The following is a 16,244-nucleotide window of genomic DNA, read 5'->3' on the forward strand; positions in this document are numbered from 1 at the left end:
TAGATGTTTTTGATAGTACAAAAAATCTGCCTTGGTGGCAACCATGTCAATTTCCTTGCATAGCCAGTTAACAGAACAAGTATATATTGAATTTGGTTTTAATTTTACCAAGCACACCATGCGTTGATTTTCTTAGCTTTTCTTTTAGTAAATGTGATAATTTTTTCCATTTGGTTCGTACCAAAAATCTGCCTTGGTGGCAACCATGTCAATTTCCCTGCATGGCCAGTTAACAGAAAAAGCATATATTGAATTGGGTTTTAATTTTACCAAACACACCCTGCGTTGACTTTCTTAGCTTTTCTTTTAGTAAATGTGGTACTTTTTTTTCCATTTTGATCGTACCAAAAATCTGCCTTGGTGGCAATCATGTCAATTTCCCTGCATGACCAGTTAACAGAACAAGCATATATTGAATTGGGTTTTAATTTTACCAAACACACCATGCGTTGATTTTCTTAGCTTTTCTTTTAGTAAATGTGATAATTTTTTCCATTTGGTTCGTACCAAAAATCTGCCTTGGTGGCAACCATGTCAATTTCCCTGCATGGCCAGTTAACAGAAAAAGCATATATTGAATTGGGTTTTAATTTTACCAAACACTGTTCTTCTCGGTGACTTCAATGCTACAGTGCGAGATGATATGGGTGTTTGGCGTGGCACAATTGGACCTGTATCCCCCGACCCACTGAACGACAACGGCCTTCGCCTACTCGAACTGTGCCGATCTCATGAACTTGTGATCGCAAACACCTACTTTCAACGTAAGACTATCCACCAGTACACGTGGTATAGTAACGACGGTTGCACAAAGAAGATGATTGACTACGTCATTAGTTCTAAACGCTGGAGATCATCGCTGAAGAACTGCAGAACTTACAGATCAGCAGAGCTCGGAAATGCAGATCACAGGCTTGTGTGTGCTGACGTCCAGCTTCGCCTCCATGCACAGCGATCGGAAAGAAAACCTGTAGCAGCGGATATTGGGAAACTAAAGGAGCCATATACTCGCCAGAAATATAGTGTTGAGATATCAAATCGCTTTGAGCTCCTGGGCACACTCAACAACAGCGAAGACGCCTGGAAGTATTTTAAATCACAGACCAGCGAAGCAGCAGAGCTGGTGCTTGGCAAGCGGAGTTTCCCGAAGAAATCGTGGCTAACTGATGAAACACTGCAGGTCATAGAGCAAAGGCGGAGGGCAAGACTTCTTGGGGACATGGCCACCTATCGAAGGCTCAATGGAGTGCGGAACAGACTTATTCACCGAGACCAAACTCAGTTTGTTGCAAGGAAAGCCGATGAAATCGAACTAGCAGCAAAAAAGAAAGACATGGGTAGCCTGTTTAAGCACCTCCGCAATCTCACAGAAAATAAAACACCAGCATTGGGACCCGTCCTATCCAGGGATGGGAAACTTCTCTCTGATGAGGGTTCTTGTCTCGAGCGGTGGAAGGACCACTTCTGCTCACTCCTGAACAACACTAGCCCGTCTATGCCTCCTACTGATAGTCCCAGCCAACCTGGCAGTCCAAGATCCGAAACAGATGCTCCTCCAGACGAGCCTTTCAGCCCATCAGAAATTGGAAATGCAGTAAAAAGGCTCAAGAGCAATAAAGCTGCCGGTATCTGTGGCCTGAGTGCGGAGCTGCTAATATATGCAGGTCCTGTTATGCTCCTGTTTCTCCACACCCTGTTCTCTACAATCTGGCAAACCGAGATAATTCCCGAAGATTGGCGGAAGGGTGTCATTATCCCTTTATGGAATAGGAAAGGTTCTAAAAGCGACTGCTTGAACTACCGTGGAATAACCCTACTGTCTGTCCCGGGAAAACTTTTCTCAATGGTCCTGCTAGATCCATGTTGAAATATCATTCGTAAAATCCGGTGACCGGAGCAAGCTGGTTTCATGTCGGACCGTTCAACCATCGAGCAGATTTTTACGATCCGATAAATCATAGAAAAGGCCACGGAGTTCCGACAAAAAGATTTTTTTACCTTCGTCTACGTCCTTGCTACGTTCGAATCAGTGGATTGAGAAGCCCTTGGGCAGATTATAGACTCAACTGGCCTTACTAAGATATCTTGCAGTGTCATCATAGCTCTACCTTATAGGATAAAGATGTTCAAGTGATGTATTCTAGTGAACGGCCAGTGCAGCCCGTTTTTTCAAATCACGACAGGAGGGGGCCAAGGATGCGCAGCTACCCAAGATCTCTTCAATGTCATCATAGACTACGTTATGACAAGGACTACTCCACGTCTCAGCTTTGGACTCAAGTTTGGAGATCCTTTCATTGCAGATGCTGATTTTGCCGATGACTTGGCCATTCTGGCGGACTCCATGGAGCAGTTGCTGGAAGCGCTTCGAATCCTACGAGTAGAGGCTGCAAAAGTAGGACTGCAGATAAACTGGACTAAAACGAAAATTATGGCCAGTGACCCATCCTCTCCTGCTGCCAATCCTTCAGTTAGCCTGGATAGCACCACTAGCATCGAAGTTGTCCAAAGGTTCACCTACCTGGGCTCCATAATTTCTTCAGAGGGCTCGCTTCTTTCTGAACTACAAGCGAGAATATCCAAAGCGTCTTCTGCCATGGGCAGACTGAACTGTCACCTCTGGCAAAAACCAAACATCAGTCGCACAATGAAGCTGCGGATTTTCAACGCCCTCGTCGGCTCTGTGATGCTCTATGGAGCTGAGACGTGGCAAGCTTCATCTGCACCCCTTAAGGCAATTGATGTCTTTCAGTTGAAGAGCCTGAGGACGATCGAAGGTCTACGATGGTTCGACTTTGTCAGCAATGAGAAGCTGCTGCAGCTCACCAAGCAGTCTCGGTTTTCGACCCAAGCAGCCGAGCGAACACTACAATGGTTCGGACACCTACTTCGAATGTCTCCACACATACCTGCGAAAACGATCCATGACTTCGACCCTGTCAAAGCCGATTGGAAGCGACCTCGCGGCCGACCGAAGAAACGATGGTCTGACAGCCTGTCCGAGTTCCTGGCGATGGCAAATATCAGGTTGAGCGATGTGCAAACGCTTGCCATGGACCGAAGTGGATGGAGGAGGCAAACGTCACTCTCTGCGCCGAGCAGCGCCCGGCAGGAGACATAAGTCAAGTCAAGTCAAACACACCCTGCATTGACTTTCTTAGCTTTTCTTTTAGTAAATGTGATACTTTTTTTTCCATTTTGATCGTACCAAAAATCTGCCTTGGTGGCAACCATGTCAATATGCCTGCATGACCAGTTAACAGAACAAGCATATATTGAAATGGGTCTTAATTTTACCAAGCACACCATGCGTTGATTTTCTTAGCTTTTCTTTTAGTAAATGTGGTACTTTTTTTTCAATTTTGATCGTACCAAAAATTTGCCTTGGTGGCAACCATGTCAATTTCCCTGCATGACCAGTTAACAGAACAAGTATATATTGAATTTGGTTTTAATTTTACCAAGCACACCATGCGTTGATTTTCTTAGCTTTTCTTTTAGTAAATGTGGTACTTTTTTTCCATTTTGATCGTACCAAAAATCTGCCTTGGTGGCAACCATGTCAATTTCCCTGCATGACCAGTTAACAGAACAAGCATATATTGAATTGGGTTTTAATTTTACCAAACACACCATGCGTTGATTTTCTTAGCTTTTCTTTTAGTAAATGTGATACTTTTTTTTCCATTTTGATCGTACCAAAAATCTGCCTTGGTGGCAACCATGTCAATTTCCTTGCATATCCAGTTAACAGAACAAGCATATATTGAATTGGGTTTTAATTTTACCAAACACACCATGCGTTGATTTTCTTAGCTTTTCTTTTAGTAAATGTGATACTTTTTTTTCCATTTTGATCGTACCAAAAATCTGCCTTGGTGGCAACCATGTCAATTTCCCTGCATGACCAGTTAACAGAACAAGCATATATTGAATTGGGTTTTAATTTTACCAAGTACACCATGCGTTGATTTTCTTAGCTTTTCTTTTAGTAAATGTGATACTTTTTTTTCCATTTTGATCGTACCAAAAATCTGCCTTGGTGGCAACCATGTCAATTTCCCTGCATGACCAGTTAACAGAACAAGCATATATTGAATTGGGTTTTAATTTTACCAAACACACCATGCGTTGATTTTCTTAGCTTTTTTTTTAGTAAATGTGATACTTTTTTTCCATTTTGATCGTACGAAAAATCTGCCTTGGTGGCAACCATGTCAATTTCCCTGCATGACCAGTTAACAGAACAAACATATATTGAATTGGGTTTTAATTCTACCAAACACACCATGCGTTGATTTTCTTAGCTTTTCTTTTAGTAAATGTGGTACTTTTTTCCATTTTGATGATACCAAAAAATTTCCTGGGCTGTAGTCTTTGTGTTGTAGCTACAAGAATGACCAAAAGAATTAGAAGACAGAAGCCCACGCCCACAGTTTATAGAATTAGCAGTATGATCATTCCCTATCTCACCCATTATAAAAACCCGGACCAAGGTGAGAGTGCTCCAGAGAACGTTTTTGCAGATATAAACATAAGCGGCATTAGATCTTTTCTTGGGTAGACATGTCAGATTTCTCTTGGACGCGAAACAAGTGGAAACCTGCTATTACGAATAATGCACTTTGTAACCATTTCTCATTGATTGACGGAAACAGATTAACCCGCTAATGCAGAAATAAGTGGGAGGAGCTTTTTGTTCGCACCGAGAATGAAGACCAGAAATGATCTGCGATAAACTTACTGGATAATTCTATAAACTGCGCCCACGCCTGACCATCTTTTTTTCATCCAGTTTGAATTTAGCTATAATTTGCTACCATTTATGCCAGTAAATCAAAATTTTGGTACTTGTTAAATATCCCGACCCCACTCAAAAATTTCTATTTGTATGATCTGAAGAAAAATATTTGTCTGCCAGGGCCGTATTCAGGATATTTTTGGAAGCGGTTTTTACAAAAGAATTTTTTTTTCGTTGGATGGGGATCTACGAAAAAACCTCAAAAAAGCATAAAATTTTTGTCTATATTCATTTTGATACGGAAAAAATTTCGGTGGGGATTCAAATTCCCTACCCCCCCCCCTGGATACAGCCTTGCTGTCTACAGTAGGTTATAATTAGCTTTGTCTCATTGAAAAAACACTACATAGAGATATATTTATATTAAATATTTAATGTATAGAGGAGGTTAGGTTACGTATTTAACATAACGCGTTCTGGGCGGCCTGCTTTCCATAATTTTCTTCTGTAGTTTCCATAGTTTTGTTTCTAAAATACTGTATTTTCATCATATTTTGGTGTATTTCATTAGGATTAACTTAACTCCACTTCTTGGGTGGGGTTGGAATATTTAACAAGTACCAAAGTTTAAACTTATTGTCATTACCAATATAGAAAATTTGTAAAAACAATTTAACTGTGTACCTAAAAACACAAGGGTCAGGTATCTATCTATCTACCTATGTAGTTGATGAGTGTTAATCTCTTAGAAAACACTAATATTTAGCTCTGATATCAATTATGGATTAGGTGACTTTATACAACGGCTACCTGAATCCTGAAGCCAAGCAAGCATTTACCATTACACGGTCGGTAGGTTTCATAAAAATGATCAAGAATTTTATGCATAGTTTTTGTAAGACTGCCCTTTTTGTCTTGTGGCTGGGAGTGGGGGTCGAATCAGAACTTTAAGGAAAATATTGCTTTAGGGGGAGGGGGATAAAGAGAGTTCAATTTTCTTGTGAGGAAGTGGAAAAAACGTTTCTTTACTTTCACTTAAGAGTATACCCATTTTCTTTTTCTTTATTATGGTTGTCTTGTGACAGGCTCTTTGGCAAAAATAAAATAAAAGTATAATTTCTTACAACCTAAAACAAAACATTATGATAATTTCAATCTTTTCCTTCAGTATGAATCTTAGTTACATAGCAACGGATGAATAAACACAGTTGTTAAAATTTTGTTGAACTTGGCTTTTTTTTGTCATTTTTCATTGAATATTCTCAACAAAGTTTCTTAAGATTCTTTGTTTTGTCTTGCGTAACAAGAAATGTAACTTGCAAATAAAAGAAATGTAACGCTCATGAGAGGTTCAACTTCATTTTGGATCTTAATAAGCCCCCCCCCCCTATACCCACACGGTTCTTCCCATAATTTGATCCATGTTTCTTCAGTACTTCGAAACGTCATTATTAAGAAGCAGTGTTTCGTTTTTCTCTAAGAAGACCGATACGTACCTTTTTTAGATTTTGGTGTGTCGTTTGCAATTTTAATAAATAATTTAAAATCCTTACTTTTGGATAGTTATTCATATTTTATTCTTTTTTATTCTGTGTTTTTCTCGGGTCATAATTTCCCTCTTGTTGTTCCATTGCTGATTGAGATTTTTTATTTTTTATTTATTTATTTTTTTTAAATATATCGTTGGGTAAATCGCGAGTAATTAATCGGATGTCACTTTTTTCAATTCTTTCTTATTTGTCACTTCTTTTATTTTGATTGACTAACAATTACTTTCGTTACTTGTTTTTTTTTATCGGTGCCAAACAGCCTTATCTCCTTGCCAGATGTTTGTATATTTAATATGTTATATTTGTATGATTGAAAAATAAATAACCCTGAAATGAACCTGAACTAATCAGTAACAATTATGGAACTAGGTCAACCCAAGTTTCACTATTTAAACAACTTCTTTCATGGAATGAACTCTTTATTGAATGATCTTGTTTTTCAATAGCAAAGACACCTTGAACTATTCACTTGATTTTGAGTCAACTTGCTCAAATTTTACTCTGTCCGGGCAATCTGCTTTAGACAAGCTATGGTTTTAACCAGGGGCGGATCTAGAGCAAAATCTTGGGGGGGGGGGGGAGAATGTGACAAGGGCACCAAAAAGTTACCAAATTCACAAGTTTATTTAAAAAAATAGTGAAAACCAGAAAAAAAACACGGAATGAAGGCACCAGAAAAAACCTTGGGGGACCCAGGTTTTCCCCAGCCCCCAGGATTTGCCAGTGGTTTTGACTTCTAGTTTTACACAGAGGTTGAGAATTTCACCGAAAAAAATCTAAGCAGCTTTTAAAGAAGAGTTCTGGATTTAAAGTTTCCTGACGAGGAAAACTTCCCGGTGAGGAGTTTGCGGTGCCGCACCATGCCCGGTGGTGCTTTAGGCCAGAATAGCCTGCAAGCATCTACTTAACACACGACAAAAATTATATTAGAAACATCCTTAGAGACGTTTTTTAAGCAACCTATTTCATTGAGGAGGACACTATAAAAGCAATAACAAAATAAAAGAATTATTAAGAATAGATGAGAAAATCTAGGAAGAATTTGAATCATTTATTTGGGAGTGGGCTGTAGAATTTACCTGAAGGCCTCCTCTGTGTCAATGCCTGAAGAACAAAAATAGCGACTCTTTCTTATAATTTCCAAATATAACCCAATTTTTGAGGGACAAACGGGGGTTGAAGAATATAGACCCCTTTAAAACTCAGTTATTTGTAGTAATCACCATACGCTATTTGAATCTCCTTTGCTCCTGGAAATTACAAAATTCGAGACAAAATTCATAATTCCTTGGATAAACCAAAAATTGTAAATTACAGAAAAAAGCAGGATTCATGGCTGTATAAATTAGCGGTGATTCTAATCTACTTCGTGTATAAATATTTTCGAGTAAACAGGAACTAATTCTATAATTTTGCTAATTGTGGTCACCATTACAAAGAATAATGTGCCTATAATTACTAAAGTGTAAGGACCGTCCTTCCATAGGCGTGGTACTGATTTCAATGCGTATAAAGCAGATGTTCAATTTTTTAGAATCATCAGTTTTATTAGGTACATCGTGAAATTACAGACAATGAAGGTATACTTTTCATTTTTGACTGGCAAAGAAACAACTTCTAGAATAATAGTAGGCTACAAGTCAATAACCAAGTTTTATCAAACAATTCGCGGTAACGAACTGTAAGTAAGGAGCGACCCGGTTCAATAGTAATCGAAACTCTAAAAAACGGAATTTGATACCAATAGATACATCAAAAGAATCGGATTTTTATGCTGATTTAAATATATGATTTTCATCAGTTTTAGTATTACCTATCAAAAGCTACGAGCCTGAAAAATTTGCCTTATTTTCGAAAAAAAGGGGGAAATTAGACCAGCAGATTCAGCGTAACAGAAAACCTTATTGTAGAGGTATCAAGGTCCTATCTGTAAAAATGTGGAATTTTGTATTTTTTGCATAAAGAAAGATCACGGATGCGTTTTATTTATTTATTTTTTTCCTCAGGGGTGATCGTATCGGCCGAGTGGTCCTAGAATATCTTGAGAGGGCTCATTCGAAGGGAAATTAAAAGTTCTAGTGCCCTTTTTAAGTAACCAAAATAGTTGATTACGGGGGAGGATATTTCCATGGAGGATTTTTTCATGGGAAAGGGACGTTTCTATGAAGGGGCGCCGGATTTCCAAGCATTATTTAAAAAACGATCAGAAACTAAATGAAAAAATAAGTTTTTTAACTGAAAGTAAGGAGGAACATTAAAGCTTAAAACGAACAGAAATTATTATGTATATGAGGGGGATTTCCCCCATAGTCAATACCTCGCTCTTTACGCTAAAGATTTTTTTAGTACTTTCAAAAGAGCTATCTATTCTAATTAAACGGGCTTTTATAATTCAAGGGTCATTATTAAAGAATTGGAAAAAAATTCAAACTTTAGTGTAAAAAGCGAGGTATAGGGGGCAAACTCCCTCATATACATAACAATTTCTGTTCGTTTGAAGTTTTAGTGTTGCTCCTTACTTTCAGTTAAAAACTTGTTATTTTTTTATTTATAATAGAAAAGGGCTATCAGGATCCCGGTCTCCAACAGTAAATGCTTCAGCATAGTTTTAACTATACTGAAAACGCTAAGGATTAAAAGGAAACAAAATGATGGTATTCATATCGTAAGATCATCACCAAATCTTAAATGATTGAAGGTTTTTATATTTTAAAATAGTAAACTACATGGAAGAAACTTCAGCGGAGAGTTGAAAAAGGCGAGGGGGGGGGGGTGAGGTTAGGCTTATTGCTATTATGGCATTACCAAAAAAGGCATTACCAGAAAGGCATTACCAAAAAATTTTTGCACCCCCCCCCCTTTTGTAATCTGAAAAATATGATTTTTGCAGCATTTTTATTTAAAGAAATGGTTATTTTGAGTATCTTCACGGAATAATTGAAAACTAAACAAAATTGCTCCTCCACCAAAGATTTTGAAAAATACATGATTGCCCCCCCCCCTCTGTCTTTTGTAAATTAGCACCACTGAGCAAGGGCTGTCATCCCCGCAAGATCCCATTGCAAATACTTCCGTATAGTTTTAGCTGTACTGAAAATAACTAAGGTTAAGAACAATACAATGTTTAAGCCCCATGGTTTAAGCCCTTTTTATTTCAACATAGAATGAGCTAAAGAAAAGAAACTACAGGAGAGGGTTAAGTTAGGTTTTTCCTTATTATGGCGTTAATTTGTAAGATATTTACGTGCCACATAAACGAAATGAATATTAAATACTCATCATTTTTTTAAACAGCGTATTTTATAATATATTTTAAAATACATTAAGATTTGATGAGATATTTTGAAAACGCAGGTTTTTTTTTATATCTTTAACTGAAGAAAACTAATTTTAGAAAAGGGTTACTCCAAAAAACAAAGATGAAACTTTAAGAATGGTGAAATATACTCTATGTAAGGAGGTTTGCTATAATCCCAGTATCCCGTTGCAAATTTTTCCGGTATAGTTTTAGCTGTAGCCTACTAAAAACGCTTAAGATTAAGAGAAAGAAGATGTGATAGCATTTACACTAATTATCGTAGCAAAAATTAATATAATTTAATTGCGTTGTACTTCGGTAATGAGTGAACGACACAAAAACTAAAGCAGAGGTTGGGGGAGAGGGAGGGTGGTAGGCTTTTTATTGACGTTGATATAACTAAATTACACTACTTTAGAATACGTTAGGGGGCGCGCTGCTCCCTCTGGATCCGCCACTGATTCATAGCTGTTCTTAGCTTAGTTTATTTAAATAGCCTCCTACTAAGGTTTTAAATAAGGTTATATCTCTTCCAGTTGGCATAACTAGTTTATTGTTACATTGGAGCTCTGCATGTTAGTTTAAATATAGCATTAGTAAGCTTTAGAAAGCAGCCTAAATGTAAAATGTGCAGAGCAAGGCCGTACCCAGAGTGGGGGGGCTAGGGGGGTTATGCGTTTGTTGAGTTTTTTTGTGTACCCCCCCCCCTCGATGACGTTTATGACGTTATTTTATTGACGTTGTTATATATAGATATTTATAAACCACATAAATAAAAGAAACAATCAGCTATTAGGTATGAATGTCTTATTGAGCTACTTTTTTAAGCTATATTTTAAAATATCTTTTAATTTCGCTGAAATCCCTTTGAAATGTAGGCTTTTTTTAAGTACATTAATGAATAGATCGAATCTTGTTTATTACAAAAAAGCTACAAAGCCCTGGCAACGGACAAAATAATACGCTTAACACATAAATGAACATTTCAACAACGTATATAAGCACTCACACATACTCAACAGCATTTAAAGCACACATCCCTACCCTTCCTTACAAAATCTGTTGTATGTGCAATCCCAGTTTAATCTAACCTAAAATCTATTAAATTTTTCCTCGATCATTTGAACCTATGTCTGAAACAAATCATTCAGTTTGATTCACATTGATATGAAGTAATTGTTTCCTTAAATCCTGTAATTTTGAACAAAGGGTCACAAGGTGAAGCAGTGAATAAAACTACTTTAGGTATCTTAGTACACTAAAAAACAAAGACGAACTTGACAAAAGGTAGGGGCTACTCCATGTGAGACGAAATACTTCAGTTGAATCCAAGTCTACTACCGTCAAGGTCGCCGCATCCAGTGGGAGGGTTGATGGTCCGAGCCCCCCCCCCCAAAAAAAAATGTCTGTCCGACTGGTAAAAATAGAAATATGAGTACTTGCTAATTTAAGAAAACACAGTCAAGAATTAGGCTTAGGTTAGATCTGAAAAAAAAAAAAAATTTATAGCCATAAAGACAAGTAACGGGTGATAGAAGGAATTGGACTTATATAATATCAAATATATTTTTGCACATTAGGAGGGGGGGTGTTGGTAGAGTATTTGGACAGCGTATACTTAAAACAATTCTTACTTCATAATATGCAGAATAATTGTAGCTAACGCATTTGCTTGCGGACCCGATATACTTTACATCACCCCACTAATGTGCAAATATATAGCCCAAATTATATAAGTCTAATGCATTCTGTCACCCGTCACTTGTCTTTGTGGCTATGAAACCCGTTTTCTCAGATCTAAATTTAAACAAATTTTTGGCGCGTTGTTTCAAGGTTTTTTAAACATCCCTACCCCCGCCTCCCCCAAAACAAAATCCTGGATATGTTCTTGACTCCCATCGTCATCCCAATATTCTTCTTCGAAAGTTGGAATATAGTTTTAAATTTACAGCAAACACTTTAAATAACTGAAATGATTACTGAAATGATTCTTTACTTTATCACAAATACTATGGATGATTTAAGCCTCTATTATTTCAGTTTAGGTGAATTATGGAAAATAAGTTATAGCAGAGGGTTGAAATGCGGCAGTCTTTTTTTTTTTATTCCTCATGTTATTTATAATCTTGTTCTCTAAATTGATTAAAAAATATATTAAAATATTAGAATTTTAAGCTATATACAATTAACAAATACGGTGTTTTTTTGGTTACAGAGTAAACCTTAATGCATCGAATTGACAAAGGAATTTTTCGACACAATATTTTCCGTATCTCTGATGGAAGGTTTTTTTTACCATAAATAATTTTTGCTTATTTCCACAAACTTAAAATTTTTAGAAACAACTATTTCAAAAGGAAAAAGATTTTGATTGTGAGAATAGGAATAATAATTGTTCCAATACAATGAAATATTTAAAATCAAAATATTTTGAGCATTCAACTTTATGTCAGCTCGTTACAAAACGGACATTGTACACAGGAGTCAAGGGGTACAAGGGGTTCACCCTTCTGCAAGAAAAAACCATAACAGACTTTTGAAAATATGGAAATTTTAAGGTTAAACAAAACGGTGCGTAAACATTTGTAGATATTATCTACAGTATTTTTACCTGTAAGCCCTTGATAGGGTGAACTTGCATAATCTGTCCAAATTTTCCCTCGCCCTCATTTAAACTTCTGCAGGTCCTATGCTTAAAGTATAGAGCATTAACTTTTGATTTATTTGTAATACTCTTTTAATTTATGAATAATAATTATGAATTCAGTGGAGGATCCAGAGGGGGATGAGGGGGCACGCGCCTCCCCTAACGTGGTCTAAAGTAGTGTAATTTACTTAATTAACGCAAGTTTGCGTTCAATAAACTTGCTCATAACGCAACTTTATCGGATTAACCTATTTTGCCCCCCCCTAAAAAATCCTGAATCCACCCCTGTATGAATTGTCATTTAAAAATTTATTATAGTCAAATATTAGCTTATAACAATGTAGGCTGTTATAGTTTATATATACTCGCCTGACATGGTCTTTTTCCAGAGATCCACCCTTCTCTGACAACAATTTTACATTGCAAACGTCGTTGAATAAAATATTAGTTTCTCTAAGGCTAAAATTTAAATCAGTTTTAATCATATTAGTTTTGAAGAACCCTAATGCTCTTGCTATCATATGAAGTTAAGTTTAATATCTGCTCAAAGACAAACCCCTTCATATCTAAGAAATGTGTTAATCAATTGTAAGTTTCCTAAATTTATTTTTATTATTTATCTACCATCTTTTGGTTTCTTATGGTACTCTTTACATATTGTCACTAAGTTTGCTTATATTCTTTTAGGCTTTTATCGCTTGCACTTTGTTTGCTGTTGCCCTGGCTGCCCCACAAACCTACAAAGAGCCAGAATCTAGCCCAGAATACAAAGCAGAGAGCTACAAGCCTGAGTATAAGGCAGCTGAATATAAGCCAGCCTACAAGACCGATGAAGTAAGTTAGAATCCGCTTCCTTGTTAATATCTCCCACTTCCTTAGCCCCCACTCTTGACACTGAAGTTTCAACAAACTTCGTCAATAAGGCATAAGCTTCGCTTTACCGCAAAGAGTGGAAGATTGAGAGGAAGATTATAAACCTCCTAAAGAGAAAAGATAGATTATGCAGCTTTTCAGTGTTTACGTCCTTCTTTACTTTCCTTTGAATAAACTTCTTTAAGTTTGTTTTTTTTATTTAATTTCTGTCCCTTCTTAATATCGTAATGTCAACGGCTATCTAAATATGAAGAGAACTGTCACCTTCCTTGGCTCGGCCCTCTTGCTAAAGTTTAATTTTTGCATAACAATTGCATGCAGATAAAAATCAACCCTGAGACTCCAAGAATATTTGATTTTTCAGTTGGTGGTACTTGTATTTTCCAAGGGAGGGGAAGGGATCATTGAATAAATATTGCCCCCGGTGGGGTTCTTCCATCCCTTTCACCTTTTTGCTAGCAAGAATATAAATAGGACCACTGATGCCATTTTAGGACCAAAAATATGAGAGTTACTATACACTGAGGATATTTTAAAAAAATATGAGAGGTACAATACACTGAGCATTCATATTTTACGATAAAACCAAATAAATTCTCTCAAATAAACAGATATTAAAATGAAAATCTCTGTCCATCCTGATCTGGAGGATTTCTCAGGAAAAGTGGAAAAATTTAACCCTAATAATGGAATTTTTAAGGTTCCAAGCAACTCTTGTCCCTACAAAAGATACACAGACCTTTTCCCAATAGTTTTTAGCATTTTGCAGCCTTGAATACCCATCAACATATGTTCTATATTCTCTGTTTCTGTTCTATGGCCTCTGTAACAGGCTGGTTGTATATAAAAAACTTCAGTGTTTCTAAGCCAATGATTCCCAAAAATTCTGTTCAATAGAATTTTAGTGCTACTTGAGCAAAAATTTGTGTTTAGTAGCACAAAATGGCAACAATCAGTTTCTTGGTATGGTTTGACCTCTTTTGTGACTCAGAAGAGGCACAAACACTCCGAATGTTTGTTCAAACGAGGTCCTTCTCCTCATTGTTTTCTCTCTCTTTTACTTAACACAAGAAGTGAATTCGGCTCAATTCCAGACGATAATCTTTAGAAAATAAATATTGTTTTATCATTAAGTAGAAAAAAAAGAAGCAAAACAACAGCAACAAAACAAAAACACAAAATTTGCATTTTTTCTGACAAAAAAAAATGTGCAAGTTTTGTTTTTTTGTATATAGGGACCTACAAACTCCAGAAAGAGTTCTTGGATATGTTTGATTTAATGGGTTAACTTTCACTAAAGTTTCGCCCCCCCCCTTCATTTTTGGGAGTTTTGGCCTCAGACGGCTTGGTGTTGCAGGGAGTTGGGTTTAGTTGTTAGAAATGATAGGACCAGCTACGACTCTTAGCACATAACTGAGCATTTCAGCAACATACAAAAAAGCGTGGTTTAGAATGCCCAACAAATTCCAATGTGATGCACATTTTTTTCTGAGGAATCATCCCAGCTACCCGCTTACCTCAAAAATATTTGAATCTCAAATATAATATGGAGTTGGTATATCCTCATATGTTGGTACCGCCAATTCACGAACATGCTACGGGGGAAAATTTATGTTTAAAATCTAGGGGGGATTTTGACTTCTTTTTTTCAATAAAAATACCCCAAAAAAGTTTTTGCAATGAAAATACCAACAAAAGGTATTTTCAAAGTCTAGGGAGAGGATGAAAATTATGGGGGGGGGATGAAAATACAGGGGGAGGTGAAAATATAGGGAGAAGGGTAAATATCTCCAATTGTTGCCACTGTGTATGTTGCCACTGTAAATCCCTCAAAGCCACCTTCTTCAGCACTAACCCGTATGCCAACTTCTTCTCAGTGCAATGCTTTTTAAAAAATTCATTCGGAAATCAATTTTTTTTAGTGCAATGCTTTTTGTAAAACTTAATATTTTTATTTTCAAAACTTAACATCTTTTTCAGTACAAATACGACTACGCCCCATACCAATTTGCCTGGGGAGTGAAGGACGACTACACCAAAAATGACTATACCCACGAGCAAGTTACCGACGATAAAGGCTATACCAAAGGAAGCTACAGTGTCCTCCTTCCGGATGGGCGTATCCAGACTGTCACTTACACCGTCTCAGCGGAGGGAGGATATAATGCTGATGTCCAATATACTGGAGAAGCAATATACCCTGAATACAAACCTGCCTACAAGGCTGCAAATCCAGCACCAGAATATAAAGAAAAGTCATACTCCTCGGAATATAAAGCACCAGCTTACGAATCACCAGCTTACAAAGCACCAGCTTACAAAGAACCGGCTTACAAAACACCAGCTTCCGAAGCACAAGCTTACAAATCACCAGAATATGAAGCACCATCTTACAAAGCACCAGCATATGAATCACCATCTTACAAAGCACAATCCTACGAAGCACCTTCTTACAAAGCACCAGCTTACAAAGCACCGGCTTACAAAACACAATCTTACGAGTATACTACCCCAGCATATACTACTTTAGCATATTAGATTAGAACGAAATATATCAGATGATTAGTTTTATTCAAGTATTTTTATATCTTATTATTAAACAATTTTCATCATTAATTATCGAAAGATGCAGCAATGTAGTGTTTATCTAATTAAGCTTAATTAAGCTTTTTTTTAATTAAGTTTAATAAATCGTTTTAATTAGAGATAGACTGGGGCGTTCCCTCCTAGCCTTAATTCACACTCGGTTTCATCAAATTTATCCCCCTTTCCCTCCCAATTACAGCAATGGTGGCAATATTGACCCTAACTTAAACACAGGTCTATTTGTTTTACCCAGATTGTAAGGTCTTTGTAGTTTTTCTCAGCTGTCTTCACCGCCTTGTTGAAATTAGAACCTCCATCCTTTTAACCTTGATTCAACATATCTAAGGCATAGGTACCCGGTTTGCTCAAGGATTGTCGATCAGTGGTGCTCGATCGATCCTTGACTGAATTGTTGGCAGTGTCAATATACACCGAAATGGTGCATAGTGCCACCGAAAGGTGGCACTTCTTCGCTGCTGATCATGAGCAAATAGACCAAAGCCCCAATAGTGTCAATGGCTTTCCTAAAGTTAATTACCTACTAATATT

At 37.0% G+C, this 16,244-nt stretch overlaps 2 protein-coding genes across 2 annotated transcripts in view; one reads left to right on the plus strand and one right to left on the minus strand.

The window, feature by feature from the left end:
- LOC148941706 (adhesion G protein-coupled receptor L2-like) overlaps positions 1–16,244 on the minus strand; it is a 224,013-nt gene that overhangs the window by 92,789 nt on the left and 114,980 nt on the right. The window lies entirely within an intron of this gene.
- LOC148941707 (uncharacterized) lies at positions 7,814–15,725 on the plus strand. The gene is made up of 3 exons (XM_089104453.1): positions 7,814–7,871; positions 12,924–13,070; positions 15,090–15,725. The coding sequence occupies exons 1-3, from the start codon at positions 7,866–7,868 to the stop codon at positions 15,645–15,647; spliced, it is 711 nt and encodes a 236-aa protein (XP_088960579.1). The 5' UTR covers positions 7,814–7,865; the 3' UTR covers positions 15,648–15,725.

This window comes from Artemia sp. Qi Xiang Cuo, chromosome 18 (genome assembly GCF_049724085.1).
Source record: "Artemia sp. Qi Xiang Cuo chromosome 18, ASM4972408v1, whole genome shotgun sequence".
NCBI lineage: Eukaryota > Metazoa > Arthropoda > Branchiopoda > Anostraca > Artemiidae > Artemia > Artemia sp. Qi Xiang Cuo.

What these genes read in the sequence shown, in the direction of transcription:
- LOC148941707 (XM_089104453.1), top strand. An exon ending in CAGCCTACAAGACCGATGAA is followed by an intron (nt 13,071 to 15,089) that starts GTAAGTTAGAAT and finishes CATCTTTTTCAG; the next exon opens with TACAAATACGACTACGCCCC.